At 44.3% G+C, this 15,264-nt stretch overlaps 1 protein-coding gene across 1 annotated transcript in view; it reads right to left on the reverse strand.

The window, feature by feature from the left end:
• The window catches only part of LOC132832634 (uncharacterized), a 59,831-nt gene extending 44,826 nt beyond the window's left edge, over window positions 1-15,005 (reverse strand). Inside the window, exons 1-4 of the mRNA XM_060850715.1 lie at window positions 14,815-15,005; window positions 12,115-12,375; window positions 8,366-8,641; window positions 7,971-8,249 (exon numbers count right to left, since the gene is read on the reverse strand). Coding sequence (XP_060706698.1) covers window positions 7,971-8,249; window positions 8,366-8,641; window positions 12,115-12,375; window positions 14,815-14,866 — 868 coding nt within the window. The 5' untranslated portion in view covers window positions 14,867-15,005. The remainder of the gene's footprint in view (window positions 1-7,970; window positions 8,250-8,365; window positions 8,642-12,114; window positions 12,376-14,814) is intronic.
• Between the last annotated feature and the right edge of the window lie 259 nt (window positions 15,006-15,264).

Consider the following 15,264-nt stretch of genomic DNA (forward strand, 5'->3'; position numbering starts at 1 on the left):
TTAGTTATATTTTAATTCTACCATTTCGATAAAGTGTGTTTTGCCTAAAGCTGAGTAGTGTGACCAATCGAATTGCATCTGGAACACAGCACTTTACATTTGCCTTTAAAATAAGATAAAGTTAGGCCCCAGGCTTCCTTCTTAAAATATTTTGCAGGGGTCTGGTCTGATCCTTAATTCCCTGTATTAAACAGTTTCTTTTATTTCGCGGAGACTTGTGTCCAGCATTGGTGTTCCTGAGGCCATTACACCCCACCCCCACAGGTCCGGGAAGATCAGATTCAACCTGGTGCAGAGTCTTCTACCCATCAGCAACTCTGCTGGTCCCAACTCTGCTGTTGCATGTGGGGTGATCCCATAATCAAATAAGAACCATGATACCTTGGTAACTATCAAGAGGGTCGGCTGTTTTTCAAGCCAGCCTCTAAAGTTTGGACTGCTTTTTCTGCCAGGCCATTCAATGTTGGGTGGTATGAAGCTGTCCTTACCTGAAGAATCTCAAAACATTTTAAAAACATGACAAAATTTCTGTCTTGTAAATTGTGGTCTGTTCCTTGTGCTACCTGGGAGGCTTTATCGTGCTACTCCAGAGGCTTTAAACTAGTAAGGGGATGACTCAAATCAAAGTAACAGTGAGTAAAGAGAAAGGGCTGAGGCTGGTACAGCTCTAAGGGGAACAGCTCAAATCGTCAAAACAGGCAAGAGCTTGGCAGTGACCAAGGTCAGAATGATAAACTGCATTTACTGCAATGTAAGAGGTCTGTCAGGGAAGGCAGATGAACTTAGGGCATGGTTGGGAACATGGGACTAGGGTATCACTGCTATTACAGAGGTATAGCTAAGGGACGGACTGGATTGGTATCTCAATGTTCCAAGGTATAGATGCTATAGGAAAGATAGAAAGGGGGGATAAGAGAGGAGGACAAGATTTTCATTCAGGATAACATTACAGCTGTACTTAGGGAGGCATACATTGGGAGATTGACCAGTGAAGTTATATTGGTGGAACTGAGAAATAAGGAGCAGATGATCACCTGGTTGAGATTGTATTATAGCCCCCAGTAGGCAGCAGGAAATTGAAAACCGAATGTGTAAGGAGATCTCATATCTGTGAGAATATTCGGATGGTAACAGTAGATTTTAATTTCCAAACATAGACTAGGGCTGTCACTGTGTTAAGGGCTTGGATTGGGAGGAAGTTGTTAAGTATGTCCAAGAAAACGTTCTTCTTCAATATGTGGATGGACCGACTGGAGAAGGAGTAATACTTGAACTTCTGTTGGGAACAATTGTAGGGCAAGTGAATGAGGTGTCCAGGGGGAGCATTGTGGTGCAAGTGATCATAACTCTATTAGTTTTAAAGTAGTGATGGAAAAGGATAGAACTGATCAAAAAGGTAAAGTTCTAAATTGGAGTAAGGCTCATTTGGACAGTATCAGACAGGAACTTGCAAAAGATGATTGGAGGGAGGCTATTTGCAGGTAAAGGGATGAATGGGAAGTGGGAAGCCTTTTAGAAGAAGATAATGAGGGTCCAGAGACAGTATATTCCTGTTAGTGTGAAGTATTACAAAGTCAAAAGCCTGTCTGTTCACTTTAAAGTAGAAAGTGTTTTCTGAAGTTTGAAGTAAACTTCAAGCGCAGGCTCAGCTGCCTGAATGGAAAGACTGGGAGACGAGCTGTTCCAAAATAGATACATGCAGCAACTGGCTGTGAAATAGATACCTGCAGTTCCCCTTACACCCAGCCCCAGACCCGAAGAAGGGTTACACCTGAAGTGTTAGCTTCTCCACCTCCTGATGCTGCCTGGCCTGCTGTGTTCTTCCAGCCTCCTGCCTGTCTACCCTGAGTTTTGCTGCTGTTTTGACACCAACGCGAATTTAACTGATTGGTTTAAATTGTGCCGAGGATACTAAAAACCCAATTGAGTTTGAGTTTATTGTTTTGTCACCAGGAAACCAATCAAATTATAAGAATTTACTGTGTCATGGAGGCTATAAAACATGGGAGTTTTGAAAATTGGTCAGAAAGCAACTGCCATTGATCCACTGAGCAACTACCCATCTGACATCTTGCTCTCAAAGAAATTAGAAACATTCTCTATCAAAGGTACCTTTGCATGTGAAACATCCTCGCAGTAACAAAGAAAGAAAACAACCCCCAGGGAGATCTGCAGGGGGAAGATTGAAGACACCGAAGAAGATAGAGAGTATGTGGTCTTGAGATTAGGTTAATGTAATGTTTAATAAGTGTGTTATTGGAATAGCTTTTATTTGTAGAGTTGGGGTCAGATCATAAGAAGTTAAGAGAAGTGGGGCAAGGGGGTTTGGATATGTGAATTTTTTTTGGTTTAATGTTCACTATCAGAGTTATTCTTTTTACGTAACAGAGGGGTTTGACCACTGCATGATAATAGAAGGACAAGGCTGATCGATGTAGGAAATGCTGTAAGACTTGAGAAATTGAAGTTCTGGTCAAGAAAAAGAAAGAGGCATTTATCAGGTATAGACAGCAGGGATTGAGTAAATCCCAAGAAGTGTATAAGGGCAGCTGGAGTATCCTTAAGAGGGAAATCAGGAGGACAAAAAGAGAACATGAGACAGCTTTAGCAAATGCAGTTAAGGAGAATCCAAAGAGACTCTAAACGTACATTTCAGCAAAAGAGTAAATAGAGAATAGGGCACCTTAAAGATCAATGTGGCTGTCTATGTGTGGAACCATAGAGATCAGTCAGATACTAATCACATATTTTGTGTCAGTACGTATCGTGGAGAAGGACATGGAAGCTCGGGAACTTGGGAAAATAAATAGTGATGGCTTGAAAACAGTGCACATTACAGAAGAGGAGGTACTGAGGATTAAAATGCACAATGGTAGATAAATCCCCAGGACCTGATCAGGTGGTACCCAGAATTCTGTGGGAAGCTAGGGAAGAGGTTGCTGCGTACCTAGCTCAGATGTTTGGATCATCAATAACCAAGGGAGAGGTGCCAGAAGACTGGAGGGTGGCTAATGTGGTGCCACTATTTAAGAAAGGCTGTAATGAAAAGCTAGGGAACTATAGACCAATGAGCCATACGTCAGTGGTGGGTACATAGTTGGAGGAGATTCTGAGGAATAGGACTCATATACATTTGGAAAGCAAGGACTGATTAGAGATAGTCAACATGGCTTTGTGCGTGGGAAATTGTGTCTCTATAACTTGACTGAGTTTTTTGAAGAGGTAATAAAGAAGATTGGTGAAGGTAGAGGGGTAGATGTTGTCCATATGGACTTCAGCAAAGTGTTTGACCAAGTTCTGCATGTAGACTGGTTAGTAAGGTTCGATCACATGGGACCCAGAAGAAGCTAGCTAACTGAATATAAAACTTGGCTTCAAGGTGGGAAACAAAGGTTGGTCTAAGAGGGTTGCTTTTTGGACCGAAGCCTGTGACCAGTGGTGTGCCACAAGGATCGGTGCTGGCTCCATTGCTTTTCATCATTTATATAACTCAGTTGCAGATATGGGCGGAAAAATGGTCGATGGAGTTTAATCCAGGTAATTGTGAGGTGCTGTGCTTTGGGAGATCACATGTTAAGGAAAAGGATACAGTTAATGGCAGGACTCGGAACAGCATTGATAGACAGAAGGATCTTGAGGTTCAAGTCTATAGCTCCCTGAAAGTGATCACCCAAGTAGATACGGTGGTAAAGAAGGCGTTTGGCATCTTGCCTTCATTGGTCAGGGTCAAAGAGTGTGGCACTGGAAAAGCACAGCCAGTCAGGCAGCATCTGAGGTGCAGGAGAACCGATGTTTCGACCGTAAGCTCTTCATCAGGAATGAGGCTTGTGGCCCAAGATAAATGGGAGGGGGGTGGGGTGGGGTTGGGTGAGGGGAAGGCAGCTGGGAATGCAATAGGTAGATGGTGGGGGTAAAGATGATAGGTCGAAGAGGAGGGTGAAGTGGATCGGTGGGAAGGAAGATGGACAGGTGGGACAGTTCAAGAGGGCGGTGCTGAGTTGGAAGGTTTCTTCTGGGATTTAGGTGTGGGGAGGGAAAATGAGGAAACTGGTGAAATCCACAAAGATCCCGTGTGGTTGAAGGGTCCCAAGGTGGAAGATGAGACGTTCTTCCTCCAGGTATCGGGTGGTTAGGGTTTGGCGGTGGAGGAGGCCCAGGGACGTGCATGTCCTTGGTAGAGTGAGAGGGGGAGTTAAAGTGTTCACCCACAGGGTGGGGTGTGTGTGTGCGTGTGTGCGTGTGTGCGTGTGTGTGTGTGTGTGTGTGTGTGTGTCAGAGATGGCTGAACACTTTAACTTGCTTGCAAATATAAGCCCGAGATTTCAATGAAGTAATGAAACAACTGTCATTGTCTCAGGATTGGCACTCTGTGATCCCAAGAAAGATCTCGTGTTGACATGCGATGTCTCCCCACACATTTCATTGTCGAGATCCCTGGTGGAGTTCAACTAGAGTTTGGTGGCAGCCTTTACTCAGGATAATCACACTTTCTCTGACAAGTTCTAACAATATTCCATCCTCTGCCGTGAGCTGGTATCTCTGGGCCCAAACATTTTTCAATTCAAAGGATTTCAAGTGCCTTTTGGTTTCCCTCATAAATACAAGTTATTTCCGGTTTGAAGGGATTGGATCTTTCTGTGTCCAAAGCCTGATAGTCAGCTCTGATTAGGAGCTTGTCCAGAAAGTTTAATACCATTACAGACCATTCCACTGGGGGGCGCTACCAGTGGTGTATTTGCTCATGGCAGGTGGCTCAATACATCCACATTCACTACTCAGCCTCCCAGGCAGTGTTCTGGCTTGCAATTGTAAGCACTTAGTATTAGAACCCACCATTGAAGGTGGCCCAAAATTACAGGGTGGCCCTGCCTTGTCCTCTTTAAACACACCAGGTAGTCCATGATTATCACAAATTTTAATTCATAAAGGTATTGGTGGAATGTCCTGACCCCAGATATGACCATCAATCCTTCCTTCTGTATCTGGGTGTATTTACGTGCTGCATTGGCCAAAGCCCTAGATGTATATGCTGTTGGATGTTCCTCTCCACTGAGCCATCATGAGCTAATACGACTCCAATGCTGTGCGGGAAAACATCGCATGTCAGTACTAGGTCTTTCTTGGGATCACAGAGTGCCAATTCTTAGAGGATGACAGTTGTATCGTTCCTTCATTGAAAGCTCGGTCTTATGTTTGCAACCATTTCCCAGGCTGATCCTTTCTGTCACGAGTTGATGTAATGGTGCCAGGACGAAGGCCAGGTTATGTACAAACCTTCCAAAATAATTTACCAGCCCAAGAAAAGACGTAATTTCCTGGACAGATGTAGGAACCAGAGCACCTTTGATCTCCCTCACTTTATCTTCCAACAGGTGTAACCCAGAGTTGTCGAATCTGTATCCCAAGTAGATCATTTGGGATACACAATTTCCCTTCTTAGGCAAATGCCTGCCTTGGAAAACCACCTTCGGACTATATCCAGTTCTCTGACTGCTCCTTATTAGTTTTCCCTGTTATTGGCTAATTTACCATCTAAGTAAATGGCGACCTGGGGTAGACCATGCAAGATGTTCTCTATTGTCCACTGAAAGATCGAACAGGCTGACAATACCTCAAATGGCAGTCTTGTATCTTGGTACAATCCCTGATGGATATTAATTGTAGCATACGTCTGGGAACCTGGTCTAATCACAATTACAAGTAAGTGTGGCTCATGTCCAGCTGTGTGAAGGAGAACTCCCATCCTGCACCAACGTTGGGCACAAATCCTGAGGGTCTGGCGATCTATTCTGCTGTCAAACGCAGTTTACACTTTGTTTAAAATCCCCACAAAGGCAAACCGACCCACTGGGCTTCAGTACCATCCCAATCACTGCTGCCTATTCCACAAACTGGACTGGTTTGATAATTCCTTCACTTTCCGACCTTCTGGTTTCTGCCTTGACTTTTGCCCATAAGGCCAATGGCCCTGGGCAGGCCTTACAGCATCATGGGATTGATTCCTGGTCAACATGCAAGGTGGCCTGGCTCCTCTGATAACCCCTAGATCTTCCTGGATGATCTACAGGTAATTAAATTGAATTTCACTCAAGCAGCCATTTTCTAATTGAAACATATTGAGCCATTCGGGGTGAATCTCTCACAACTGATTTCTCCCCATAAGCTCGGATTTGAAGCTTTTAACACAATCATTGGTAACTGAACCTGCTGCCTTCCATGAAATAGCAGAACTGAAGTTGTACCCCTATTCTCTGAAGCTTCCTCAGTTGAGGTTCTCAGTCTGGCCAAGATCTTGTGCAAAGTTAAGGGTTGGAGTTCAGAGTGAATCTTGTTAAAGGTTGGTTCTGTGATCACTGATACAGCTGCACTCGGATCGACCTCCATCAGAACAGAATGACCAGTTAACCAGACGTTTAAATTGGTTGGTTCTGATTTTGATGTCAGGAAGCAATTTGACTGTTCCAAACCAGATATGGACTGATTTTCCAAATTACCCTCCAGGATACCAGGCTATAAGTTATCTCACTCAGTTTAAGCCCAGTGGGGCTCTTTTGCTGTCTCAACTCCATGTCCCAACAGAAATACAATGGCTTGATGGCCAGGATCTTGTAGAAAATTCTAACCATTTGCCGAGGCTTGGTTTGGGGTTTTGCTGTGAGCCAACCTCAAGTCCCTCTGATCGATATGTCCTGAGTGAGGCTATGCAATTGCCTGCACTCAGGCGGTGTTCCCCAAGTTCAGTCAGATTGTCGAAGGATCCACTTCCATTCGAATACGCTGTAATTCATGAGCTCCACTTGCTGCATTTTCCAATGATAAAGCCAGTTGTAGTGCTTGCTTGAAGTCCAGTTGGGATTCAGACAGTAGGTGTTTTTGCATAGTTACATCATTAATTGCAACATAGTGACATCATTAATAACATCACAGTTACATCAGTAATTCCACATATAATTCTCTATGCATCTCATTAAAGGTTAAGCCAAATTCACATGCTTCTGTCAGTCTTCTTAACCTAGTCAGGAATCCTGATGTGGATATCCCTGGTTCTTGAATTACCAAATAAAAACAATTGTGTCTCAGAATTAGAGGAAGCTTTTGCTCATAATATTCCTGAATTATCTCCATTAATTCTTGAAAGGTTTTAGTATCTCGTGCCTCAGGAAAAGCTAGGATCCCAATAACACAATAAGCTGTGGCTCCACAGGCTGTCAGGAGAATTACTTGTTCCTTTTCAGCTGCCACAATGATGTTGCCCAGACAATATGCCGCATTATTTTCAGAAACTGGGCCCAGTCCTTGATCGCAGGATTGATGAGTCAAGTTTCCCAAACAAATGCTTCCCTGACTGAAAGGTGCCTGTTGTGAGCAAGTTTCTTCAGGATCGTGCTTTACCTCATTGCCCCTGAAATAACCCTACAGAAGCTAGCATTCACTCACCAAGCCACTCGTTATTTACACATGACCTGTTCTTGGCATTAGTAGCACCCCATTCAGAGTCAGCTGCCAGACCCTCAATACCTCTGACACTCACCCTTTTTTAATGTCAGTCAGGACTCCCTGATTGGATCAGGTTAACGGCCCAATCAGGGACCTCCTATTGACGCGGTGCAGCTGGCTGACCTTGGTATAATCACTACAGGAATAATCTGGTGTAGGAATCCAGGACAAGGGAGATCCATCTTCAAATGAGAGTGAAACCATTTAGGAGGGAAATCAAAAAGCACTACCTCAGAAATTCGCTGATGGAAATCTGGAGTTTTCTAACCAAATTGCTGTGAGCGCTGAGGATCAATTGAATATTTCCAGCCTGAGATCAGGAGGGTTTTGTTGGGGAAGAGCAGCAAAACACATGGAGCAGGAATGGGTAAAGGGAGTGAGGGACAGATCAGAGCAACCTCAATGAATGGTGGAATAGACACAGACACACACACACACACACACACACACACACACACACTGCAGTCCCTTACCCCACTGATAGAGCTGGGCCTCTGCCAGGCTGCTGTGTTCAATTTGACAGGAGTATTGATCCTCATCCCCAGCATTGATCTCAATCTCTTTCTGGATCTGATGGGTCCCATCGTGGTTCGGTCGTACCCCTGAGGAATATGTCTCAGACATGACCTCTCTGTTCCTTAGCCAGGTCACCTCGATGTCTGCAGGATAAAACCCAGTGACCAGGCAGGAGAGAGTGAGCGGCTTGTCCTGACCATTGGGCTCCCTCCTGGAGATGTACACTTCAGGCTGAACTGTGATGGGAAAGGGGGAAAACACAAACAATAGACAGACACTGAATGGAATGGGAGAACGGTTTCATAGATCAGTGAGGTTAGATCAGAACATGGAACAGAACTGAAATACATACCTTTCCTTCCAAAATACTGCTTTCCAGCTTCCAGATATCTCTTTAAATGCTGAACAAATCTTTGCTCCAGACGTGTTTCCCAATCTTTGTTCCAGGATTGATCAGCATTCCATTTCTCTTTAGTCTTTACTGCATTGTGATTGGTTGCGATCCATCTCATTCTATCTGGATCTAAGCTGAGGTAATCCTTTCCATCAAATCCAACTCGCATCGATCTCTTAATAGAGCCGTCATCAGTGACCTCGGCAATTGCTATCCATTGAAATGTGTGAATTCCTATCGGTGATCAAACAGGAAATAGTATTAAATTGTTTGCATAAAATGACAATCACTCTGATCTGAGGGGAAACACAATCTAGTAATGGGTAGAATCAGGGATTACTGTCCAGTACTAAATGATATCAGGGGTCAGTGCTGGGGGATGGACTGAGTGGAGTGACCCAGGGGTCAGTGCTGGGGGATGGACTGACTGGAGTGAACCAAAGGTCAGTGCTGGGGAATGGACTGACTGGAGTGACCCAGAGATTAGTGTTGGGAGATGGACTGAGTGGATCATTCATTCGATCATGAACCATCTCTTGATCTTCATTAGTGTGACACAACTTTATAAATATCTCAGTCAGAATAGGGAAAAGGAATAGAGTAACACTCTGCAAATCTCCTGTTCAAATTGTACTCCATATGGAATGCTGAAATGTTACAGGAGACAGTATAACTCAGGCCAGGGCACTGCCTGTCACTCATTGGAAAGAAAAAGAATAAAATTAGACTAGTTTTTAAAAAGTAAGTTTCCAGATCTCAGGGCATACTAAAGTGTAATACAGTTCATTGATTTTCATAATTGTTTTTAAAAGGAGGAAATGTTGGAGATATTTTGCACACAGGAAGGCTCCTACAAGCTGCAAATGATGGTCATTATAGTTTGGTACCGGCCAAAGATAACTTCCCTGCTCTTCTTCAAATGTTCATCTACATAAAGCCAACGGGGACTCTGTTCAGCATCTCATCTGACAGACAGCAACTTCAACAGCACAGCATTCTGTAAAGCCTGAACTGGCATGTTCAGTTTAATTGTTGTATTAATATCCTGGGGTAGGCTTTGTACCTACAACCTTCTGATGCAGAATCTAGAGGGGTACCATCTGCACCATATTCAACATTACTCTTCAGTGAGTGACCCTGAATGGTGATCCTGGGGAATGGAGTAGGAAGCTCGAAAGGAGACAGAGGGAGAACAGAGTCTCATTGAAAATGGTGAAAACCTGTAATAAAAATGGATTTATACAGGAAACACAGAAAGCTAGCACACAAGGGCAGCAGGTAACCAGAAGGGGCATGAACTGTTGTCCCTTGTATCAAGGGGTTAGAGTATAAGTGTAGGGAAGTCTTAATATAATGGTACAAGATGCTGGTGAGACCACATCTGCAGTACTGAGAGCAGTTTTATTCTCTTATTTAAGGAAAAGTAATATTTCATTTCAGGCAGTTCAGAGAAGATTCACTAGGAGGATCCCTGGTGTGGAGGGATTGTCATATGAGCAAAGGCTAAACAATACTGACCAAGTTGATAGATGAAATAAGGGCTGTTGATATCATATACATGGACTTTAGAAAGGCATTTGATAAGGTTCCGCATGGTAGACTGATGGAGAAAGTGAAGTCACATGGTGTACAGGGTGTTCTAGCTAGGTGGATAAAGAAACTGGTTGAGCAACAGCAGACAGAGAGTAGTAGTTGAAGGGAGTTTCTCGAAATGGAGAAAGGTGACCAGTGGTGTTCCACAGGGGTCAGTGCTGGGGTCACTGTTGTTTGTGATATACATAAACGATCTGGGAGAGAGCACTGCTGGTATGATCAGCAAATTTGTAGATGACACAAAGATTGGTGGAGTAGCAGAAAGCATAAGAGACTGTCAGAGAATACAGGAGGATATAGATAGACTGGAGAGTTGGGCGGAAAAGTGGCAGATGGCTTTCAATCCAGACAATGTGAGGTGATACATTTAGGTAAGATTAATTCTAGAGTGAATTATACAATGAAAGGAAAAGCCTTGGGAAAAGTTGATGGGCAGAGAGATATCTGGGAGTGCAGGTCCATTGTACCCTGAAGGTTGCTGCACAGGTGGATAGTGGTCAAGGAGGCATACAGTATGCTTGCCTTCATCGGACAGCGTATTGAGTATAAGAGCTGGCAGGTCATGTTAACATTGTACACGACATTGGTTCAGCTGCATTTAGAATACTGTGTACAGTTCTGGTCACCACATTACCAAAAGGAAGTGGACACTTTGGAGAGGGTGCAGAGAAGGTTGAAGAGGATGTTACCTGGTATGGAAGGTGCTAGCTATGAAGAGAGGCTGAGTAAGTTAGGTTTATTTTCACTAGAAAAAAGGAGCTTATGGGGGGAACCTGATTGAGGTTTATAAAATTATGAAAGAGACAAGCTTTTTCCCAGGGAGAAGGATTCAATAACAAGAGGTCACACTCTCAGGGTGAGAGGTGGAAAGTTTAAGGGGGATACATGTGGCAAGTACATCACACAGAGAGTGGTGGGTGTTTGGAACGTGTTGCCAGCAGAGGTGGTAGAGGCAGGCACGGTAGATTCATTTAAGATGCGACTGGACAAATGCATGAGGAAGTGGGGAGCAGAGGGATACAGATGCTTAGGAATTGACCGACAGGTTTAGACAGTACATTTGGATCAGCTCAGGCTTAGAATGCCGAAGGGCCTGTTCCTGGGCTGTAAATTTTCTTTGTTTTTTGTTCTTCGTATGGGAGTCTATTTACTGGAGTTTCGAAGGATGAGAGGTGATCCCATTGAAACATATCAGATTCTGAAGGGGCTGGACAGGGTAAATGCTGAGAGAATGTTTTTCCTCATGGGAGAGTCTAGGCTCAGAGGGCACAGACTCAGAATAAAGGGGCGCCCATTTAAAACTGAGATGAGGAGGAGATGAGGAGGATTGATAGTCCTTGCCAGAGAGAGCTGTGGGGAACACATCCTTTGCATGTTTAAGGCTAAGGTCAGAGGTCACATGACACCAGGTTATGGTCCAGCAGGTTTATTTGAAATCACAAGCTTTCGAAGCGTTGCTCCCTCATCAGGCAAAAATTCAAATTGTGATTCTAGATAAACCTGCTGAACTGTAGCCTGGTGCCACGTAACTTTGTCCACCCCAGTCCAATCATATTTTAAGGCTGAGACGGAGAAATTTTGGATCGATCGGGGAATCGTGAGTTTGCGGAGAAAGGAAAGTGAATGTGAGGAATGTCGGATCAGCCATGATCCCATTGAATGAGGGAGCAGGTTGGACAATTCGAATGGCCTACTCCTGTTCCTATTTCTTACACAGAGAGAGAGATCAGACAGACAGTGAGAAAATAATCCGAATTGGAGAAATGGAAGCCCAGCAGCTCAGTGGTTAGCACTGTTGATTCACAGCATCAGGGACCCAGGTTCAATCCTAGCCTCAGGTGACTGTCCATATGGAGTTTACACGTTCTCCCTGTGTCTGCATTCTCTGGGTGCTCCAGTTTCTTCCCACAGTCCAAAGGTATGCAGGTTAGTGGATTGACCATGCTAAATTACCCATAATGTCTCAGGACGTGCAGGCTCAGTGGGTTAGCCATGAAAAATGCGGAGTTACAGGAATGGAGTGGATGGGATGTTCTTTGGGAGGGTCAATATGGACTCAAGTGGCCTGCTTCCACATTGTAGGAATTCTATGAAATTCCATGTCCTGAACTTACCAGATGTCCGATTTGTACTTTTCATCATTGTATTCAGATTCTCCTTTGCCATTCCCGATAGTGTATTTGCGATAGCTGTGAGATATTGCCAGTATTCTGCATCAAAATAATCCACCATGAACTGCTGCCTGGGGACCATCCGACCAATATTAGTGTCATGATAATTGAGTTGAACCCCTTTGACTATCGCAATGTTAGTTACCTCCGGAAAATCCTTAATGCCAGAGACTGCCGTGTAGATCACAGTCAGTGAGTCGGTGTCTGCAAATATCAGTTAAAGAAGGGGTTAATAAACATTTCCACAGTATTGAAGACTTATGCCCCAGAAATTCCTACACACCTAACCAAGATGTTCCAGTACAGCTCAACGTGACAATGTGAAAAATTGCTCAGGTATGACCTGTACACAAAAAGGCAGGACAAATCCAACCCAGTGAATTAACCACCCCATCAGCCTGTTCTCGATCATCAATAAATTGATGGATAGTGTCACCAACAGTGACATCAAACAGCAATAACCTGCACAGTGACGTCAGGTTTAGCTTCCCCCAGGACCACATTACAGCCTTGGTTCAAACATGGACAAAACAGCTGATTCTAGCGATGAGGTGAGAGACAACCCTTGATATCAGTATCACATTTGACCGAGTGTGGCATCAAGGAGCCCAGCAAAACTGGAATCAATGAGAACCAGTTTTCTGTTGGTTGGATTCATACTTGGCGCATGGGAAAATGGTTGCAATTGTTGGAGGTCAGGTGTAGCAGCTCCAGGACATCTTGCCAGCAGCTTCTCAGGCACTTTCCCTCCATTATAATGTCAGAAATAAGAATGTTTGCCGATGACGGCACAACATTCAGCATTGTTCCGACTCCTCAAATATTGAAACAGTCCATTTCCAAATGGAGCAACACCTGGATAATATTCAGGCTTTGGCTGGTAAGTAGCAAGTTGTATTGGAACCAAACACAGGTCTCATGTACTGACCAACTGAAATAGGTGAGAATGCAATGCATCCCTTTAATATTCAATGGTGTTACCATCACTGAATTGTTCAGAAACTGAAGTGGATTAACCATGTGTACTGTAAGCAAGAGCAGGTCAGATTTTAGGAATTCTGCAGTAAGTAATTCACCTCTTCATTCCCCAAAAACTAGCAATGTCATCATTCATTCTTTATTTAAACCAATGCACAGCAGTGTGTACCATCTCCAAGATTCACTGCAGAAACTTAACACAACTTCTCTGACAGCACCTTCCAAACGTGTGACATCTACCATCTACCTTCAAGGAGGACAACAGCAAGAGATGCAAACGTACACTAACCCCTGGAAATTCCCCTCCAGGCCACACACCATCATTTGGAAATATATCACCATTCCATAACATTTGCTGGTTCATAATCCTGGAACTCCCTGTTTAACAGCACTGGGTGTGTATCCAAACCCCACAGCTCGCCAGCACCCTCGCAAGGGCATGTGTTCCCTTTGGAATGATCAATAGAAAGGGGGCAAAATTTTAACGAGAGAGGCAGGAAGTTTCGAAGGGATTTGAGGAAAAGTCTTTTTCACTGAGAGGGAGTTGGGCTGGAATGCACTGCCTGGGGAGGGGAGTTGAGGTGGGAACAGTCACAACAGATCAAAATTATTTGGGTGAACCCTTGATGAGCACATTCATGGTTCCGGGCCGTTCACTTGGAAGTGGGACGAATGTAGATTTAGTGTATTGCTGGCAGTACAGACTCGATAGGTTGAGGAGTCGCTTCTTTACTGGATGGATATATAACTCCAACTCAGGATGAGTAATAATTGCGAGCCCAGCCAGCAACACCCACCCCAATTGCATCCATCTCTAAATTTTAATAGCAACTTGCACAGACATAGTCGATCACAAACCTTGGGTCTTTCACTAACCTGCAACAGTGACCTATGACACAACCGGTATATCATTGTCCTGGACAAGTAACCTAGAATGCATTGAAGAAAGATATTGAGGCAACCTTCCTGACCAGGGAGCATCCGGAGTGAGGAATTCAGAACAACCCAAGGGCAGTTCTGTGGTTTATCGCCAAAACCAGAAAAGATGCGGTGTGAATGAATCCGGATTGAAATGAAGAGAAACAGGAATATTTGGGAGGATGAAGTGTGAGACCATGGGGGACAGTCACTGTGTGAACAGTCTCTCTGTCAAACAGGGGGATGGACAATCCCGAGCAGGATCCCCACTGTCCTTCACTGAGCTTTTTAATCAGCCCTTTATACACGGCCTGTAGGATGTTGGTGTCTGAGATAACCCGGCCTATTCAACCATGAGGGCATCACAGCTGGGCCTGGGCTGGGTTAAACATGGAGTCTCCTTCTCCTCCCCACAGTGTTTACAAGACTTTAGACCAGGAATGATGAAGCTGTTTGGCTTCTCCCAATCGATGTGAAAATTAAAATTCTCCATTGGAACCATTTCCCATTTGCTCGGAGCTTCTCTGATCTCGGGGTTTCTACATCCTGCTGTCAGGAGACCTGGACACAAATCCCATCAGAGTCTCCCAGACTGTGCTGCCTTCAATGTGTAAAAGATCAGGCTGGCTGTATAACAGGCGGCTGATCAAACATCCCCCATTTCAAACTCTCCCCAAGAGACTCACATTCACCCCAGACACAGAGAGAGAGAGAGAGAGAGAATGGAAAGCTGAATTCTGTACTTACCGGGAGAGACCCGGGAAAAGCACAGGGAGATGGAGAGAAGGATCAGCAACATTCTGGGAATCCACTCTCCCTATTCCAATCAGTGATTGGGAATAAAACACAGAGGGGAAAACTGCTATTGAGAGTCTGGAAGAACAAAACACTTACTTTGACTCCACTTGCTGAGCTGCAGGTCATTTCCTGAACTTCAAGCTGCAGAAGCAGAGAGTCAATGATTGGTCCCAGTCTCAGTAAAATACCCACTAAAGGGATGAACAGATTTCTGTCATCAGTTACCAGGGAGATCAGACTCAGACAGGTTGTGTTACCCGCAGGGAAACAGAAACTGTCAGAATTGCTTTTCCTCCCCAGCAGGAATCAGGGTGTGGTCTTTGTATTTAAGGACTCCTGCCCCAATGGGGAAGCCTCTCAGGTCTTTTTTTTATTTCAAAAATATACTTTATTCATAAA

This window comes from Hemiscyllium ocellatum, chromosome 35 (genome assembly GCF_020745735.1).
Source record: "Hemiscyllium ocellatum isolate sHemOce1 chromosome 35, sHemOce1.pat.X.cur, whole genome shotgun sequence".
NCBI classification, from domain to species: domain Eukaryota; kingdom Metazoa; phylum Chordata; class Chondrichthyes; order Orectolobiformes; family Hemiscylliidae; genus Hemiscyllium; species Hemiscyllium ocellatum.